General features: G+C 45.6%; 1 protein-coding gene across 1 annotated transcript; it reads right to left on the reverse strand.

The window, feature by feature from the left end:
* Positions 1–2: 2 nt before the first annotated feature.
* Positions 3–5,232, reverse strand: znf277 (zinc finger protein 277). Its single transcript, XM_030426801.1, has 12 exons — positions 5,188–5,232; positions 4,601–4,814; positions 4,417–4,505; positions 3,935–4,017; positions 3,321–3,412; positions 2,697–2,807; positions 2,388–2,520; positions 1,982–2,049; positions 1,669–1,765; positions 1,455–1,497; positions 934–1,108; positions 3–764 (listed from the first exon to the last, which is right to left on the reverse strand). Exons 1-12 carry the CDS (start codon positions 5,225–5,227, stop codon positions 575–577), a joined length of 1,335 nt encoding a protein of 444 aa, XP_030282661.1. The 5' UTR covers positions 5,228–5,232; the 3' UTR covers positions 3–574.
* Positions 5,233–5,654: the final 422 nt, after the last annotated feature.

Genomic DNA, 5,654 nt, shown 5'->3' on the forward strand with positions numbered 1-5,654 from the left:
CATGCCTGTATTTATCTCTTTATTGCTTGAATGGAAATTAGCAGCAAGTAAAGGCAGAACAGCTGATCTGAGCAGCTCTTCTGTAAAAGCTGCTGATGGCTTTAAAGTGCATCACTTGTTTTAATGAAGAGCTTTGTGTAAGTGCCAGAAGGTTCACAGCAGAGACAGCATCAGCCGGATCTCATCGCTTCCTGTTGGAGCGTCTCCTTTCACATAATCATAAATAAGGTGTCAGCTGGTTGGAGGGAGCTGAAAGTTTCTGGTCAGTAAAACCAGGAGAGAAATGTGGAAACATCACAGAACACATTGTGTGTTTTCTGTCTAAAACGTACGAACACAACTCATCAATCCGTCACGTCTCCAGTCTGATCTGATGCTGACAGCTACCTGGTTGTTTACATGGCAACAGAGTCAGTGTGGACAGTGAGCGTCCAACATCACGTCTCATTTCGTGGTCACATGCAGTGAGGACACGGTGTTGAAGAAGACCAGCTGATGGGTGCAGCAGGTTTTCCTCAGCTCCGGTGTTCAGAGGACGAGCAGTCCCAACAAAGTCCGGCTGTGGTTCTTGGTCCTAGCTGCTGGAGCTTCTGTTCTTCAGCAGCTGGTTGAGGACGCTGGTCTGCTTCAGCGCTCTGAGGTTGGAGATGTCCTCTGCGATAACCGGGACGTCCTCGCTGTGATTCACCTGGCCGCCTTCGTCCTCGTCGCTGTCGGACAGCGTGCACAGGAGGGCGTCGTTCTCATACGTGGGGAAGTAATACCTGAGGAGAGATCGAGGTCTTAGCACGGCTCGCCATGTATCACAGTTCACAACATCACAAATCAACATCTAAAGAAGCTTCAGTCATGTGCTGACACATGCGTCGATCGAGTCCAGCAGCAGGTTCTGGAACCGGACATGAAAACATGAGCTCCAGCTGCTGAACTTACTGCGGCTGGTTCCAGGTCGACACGTCTGGCAGCTTCATCACGTGACCGTCAGCCACGATGTGACGGACGGTGTCCTCTCTGGACTCAAACTTCTCCTGGCAGCCGTAGCAGCGGCTCTGGTGGATCTGCCGCCGGATGAAGTTCACCAGTTTCACCTGCTGGTAGAACCTGAGATCTGAGGACGGGACGCGACAGAGCAGGACGGGAAGGTGAGTACGTGAACTAAATGTTGAAAAACATTTAAGATTCTGGAGTTATTCATATTACATCAAGCTGCTGCATTATCACTTTATTAATCAGCTGGAGGCTGTAAAGTTTAACACACAGAGGAATAAACGTTTCAGTCGTGTTAATCTGACGGATGTTTCTGGTTTTTCTACCACATGGACTGAAGTCAAACTTGTGTGCTGTGATGTGTTGAACACATTAGTCATCAGTAAACGACTTCCTTTAATCCTGATGATGATGTTTTAAAGAGGAAGCAGTGCAACTGTTAGGACTTTTTTAGTGGTTTTACTCACTCAGTTCTGTCCTCAGCTTGTGGAGATCGAAGCCATGAGCCTCCTAAACAATAAAGTAAAAGATTAAAAGTCAGAGAAGAAGCTTTGTTTTCAGAAATCTGTGTTCCTGTGATCAGAACCCAACAGGGGTGTTTTGTTGCATTCAGCATCTCATCAGACAGGAATCATTTCAGGCCCGTTGAGCAGAAACTACTGACAGTGTGTGTTGTCGTACCTTCATGTGTGTGTAGATCTGGTCCATCGTCTCTGACTGATGATCACAGAACAGACACACAGCAGACACTGGGTGAGCCTGCCAGTCCGACCAATCACTGTGGACCACACAGAGACGTCAGACAGCCGAAGACGAGAGGTGACTCAAACGTTTCACACATGAGATTCGACAGAACTGACGTCTGCGACGTGTCAGAAACAGTCAGCCGGCTCACAGGTCATACATCAGACTTTACACTGGGTCAGTTAAATCTGATGTTTCGGCCTCCGGCTGATGTTTCCGGACCTTTCTGCTTCCTGCTGGAGATACTCACTCATCCTCATCGTCCACCAGCTCGCGGTCGTCCTCACTCTGCACCTCCTCCCACGTCTTCCCGAGCTCCTGACGGCAGAGACAGACGGTGAAGACAGAAACCTCCTGATGCTCCACACAACAAACATCTACTGCTCAAACTGTTCCTCTGTTAGATCGACATCACAAGAAACAACAGTAATTAACTGTTCTATTGACACTGAACAAGTTCAGCTTCTCAAATGTGAGCAGTTGTAGTTTTTACTCACTAGAAACACTTTGAAAAAGCACAAATCTGATCTTACAACTGTATGAAACATCTTTTAATTTGACCTTCTATCACATGAAATATAATGTTTTGGTTTTTGGAAGTAAGGTCCAGAGTCCTCTAACTGGGTTGAAGCAGAATATTCTGGTTGAAGTCTCACCAGGTAGTTGATGACGTAGAAGCGGTCGTACTCGTGGTTGCTGGCGTTGATGCGGCGGTGAGCTTTCTTCCTCATGTGATCCTTCAGTGTGGTTTTATCTCTGAAGGTTTTCTCACAGTACAAACACTGCAGACTGACGGGAGGACACACAATCACAGTTAGATTGGACTGAAGGTCGTCGGGTCGGTACATTTATGCATTTATGATAGAAACTGGTGAAAGTTTTGGCCAACGTTAGAATATTTTAAAATCTCATATTAAACTAGATGTTGTGAGGTTGTTGTCATGATCATCAGTCGGTTCTCTCACTTGTCCAGTTTGTTCTGCAGAGTCTCCAGAAACTGTTTGCAGTAGACGATGTTGTCCGGCAGTCCGATGCTGAAGGAATGTTCTCGGGCCATGTGGTTCAGCAGAGACGACCTGAACACAGAGAGGTGGAAGACTTTTTTAAAAATTCAACTGTATCTCTAGATCTCTAGTAGAGCTGAGCAACACATTGATATCAGACCTCAGGTTTTAGTGTTTTTATGTCATTTGGTAACAATTAAAATGTAGAGAATCAAACATTAATACTTTATAATGCTGCTAATATTTCCAGCATCACACAAAACTTTTTACAGCTCCTCATGAGGACCATAAAATAAGTTTTTTTAAGTAAATAATGATGTAATTACATTTTCCTTTTAAATACATGACTTCAGTGACAACGTTAATATAATATCTGGTGATTCTAACTTGTTAAAGTTAATTAAAAGGGTAAAGTCACTGATAAAACACTGTTGGACTCGTCATGGATGGCTTAAAAACAAATGATCAAAATCAATACAGCAGAATCACATCCCACACCCAGCGCCTACATTACCCACAATGCAACTCTTGAAACATGCTGAGCGACCGGCTCCCCGGTGTCAGTCCGGTGTTCATGTGTTTTACCTGTTTCCTGTGAACTCGTCGCTGCAGAACATGCAGACGTGATGGAAGCTGCTGTCGTCTCTCTCCGCCTGCTGCTGCTCCAACACCTCCTCCTGTGGACGACCAACACCGTCAGACAAACACCACAGAGGAAGAACAACACCATCAGACAAACACCACAGAGGAAGAACAACACCGTCAGACAAACACCACAGAGGAAGAACAACACCGTCAGACAAACACCACAGAGGAAGAACAACACCGTCAGACAAACACCACAGAGGAAGAACAACACCGTCAGACAAACACCACAGAGGAAGAACAACACCGTCAGACAAACACCACAGAGGAAGAACAACACCGTCAGACAAACACCACAGAGGAAGAACAACACCGCCACCTCTTATTGTGGCTGAGACATTGAGTGTAAAGAAACAGGCGGACAAATCCACAATCTCTCATTTAACTGGAGAATTGTGTCTTTAAAAGGAATCTGGTGAACATTGGTTTGAATTGTGTCGTCTTACAAAATGTGTTTCAGCTTTTAAATTCATGTCAGCAGGTCTGAAAATGACAGCAGAGTTCTACAGTGGCGCCGAGATGAGGCTGATGTTGGACTTGGTGTCAGATCTCACCAGTCGTTTCTGTTGGAGCCTCTCTCGGAGGATTCGGTCCTCTGGAAGGACGTCACACAGCAGGAAGTAGTCCTCCTGCTTCTCTGTGAGAGCAAAAGGAGGACGAGCTTTAAATCAGACATGAGTTATAATATGTGCATCGTTAAGCAGCTTCTCATCAGGAAGATGAAGTCTGTTTCTTTAACAGAGAAATGATCAGACTGAAGGAAAACACCGGACAACACAAGCAGGTTATAAATATATATTTTACATATATGTATATATGTTACATACCACAAAATATAATTTTTTGGGCTAGTCCATCATATTTAATACCTGCCAATCTGAGAGCTACTGACGGTTTAATGTTATGTAAAAGCACAGCTGACTAATCCTGATCATCCCACAGCTGGCTGGTTTCTGAACGTCTGCAGCGGTGGATGGAAACCGTTTGTGTGTGTCATTGGTTGTAAGGTTCCTCAGAAGAAGTTCTGTGGACTCACCGACAGGTCCGGTGGAGTTTGTCTTGATCACGCTGCAGAAATCTGTGACCGGCTGCTCCAGGAATCTGCCCCTCCAGTACAACATGTACCTGATGAAACAGGAAACGCATCAGAAGAGCATCAGCGTCACTTCACCTGCAGCATGACGGAGGATGATTCAGCAGCCGGCCGTTACGCTTCATACTTTGGGAGGTCTGCGATGAGTTTGACATCTGCGATGACCAGCTTGTGCTCCAGCAGCAGGTGTTTGAGGAGGAGGTCCTTCTGCAGCAGGGGGACGGACTCGGGGCAGAACAGGCACACCAGCAGCTCGGAGCCAGGCCCCTGAGGACTGGGAGCACTGGTGCCATCAGCTGGCTGCTCTGGAAAACACAGCGGTTCCAGTATACTGTCCTGACCTGAGCACACACACACACACGCACACACACACACACACACACACACACACACACACAGGTACATCAAAACAGGTAGGTGTTACACTCTTAATTTAACACATTAACAGGTTGTAACGTGAGTGACAGTTAATTATATTCTGTCATTAAATCATTAAAACAGCAGTTGAGTCACTGTGGTTCCAGCAGGAGGTTAGCCTGTTAGCATAGTCGGCTAGCTGCTAATTGTTTAGCTCCATTACAAAGTAAACAGCTCGCGCCTGTTCCAGCTACATTAATGTCCGACAGACTCTGAGTTTATTTACAGACGAACAATCCGCTCCGAGCTGGAAACTGCCTCATTAAAGCCTCTGACGCGTCTGAGAACTCAACATACCGTGTTCACTCCCGTCACAGGCGGCCATCTTTAGTGTCATGTGGTGAAAACAGCCGCGAATTGACCAATCAGAGGTTGGAAAAAAGTATGCTGCATTCAGGGACTTCAGGTAAAACGCACACGCGGCACGGTGCGTTTAAGTGTTTTGAACTATCATCAAATCTCATGTTTATATGTCAATTATTACATGTTCAGAATCTAAACTATTACACTGTGTCACTGGGACTGACGAGATACATCCGGGTTAAAGTTTTTATTTTGTTATACGTTTTCACACAATCAATGTTGATTACTGAAGATCAATAGATGAGCTGTAGGGAAGCGTTTGCATGACAGCTGAATGTGGTTTGCCTTAAAAAAAAGAAAAAGTTAATACATTTGTTCACCTCCACACTCAGACTCTCACACATTGGCTGACCTGCTCTCTGCCCCCAGAACCTCTGAACATGTCCCTGAAGGCATCATGT

This window comes from Sparus aurata, chromosome 8, assembly GCF_900880675.1.
Source record: "Sparus aurata chromosome 8, fSpaAur1.1, whole genome shotgun sequence".
NCBI classification, from domain to species: Eukaryota; Metazoa; Chordata; class Actinopteri; order Spariformes; family Sparidae; genus Sparus; species Sparus aurata.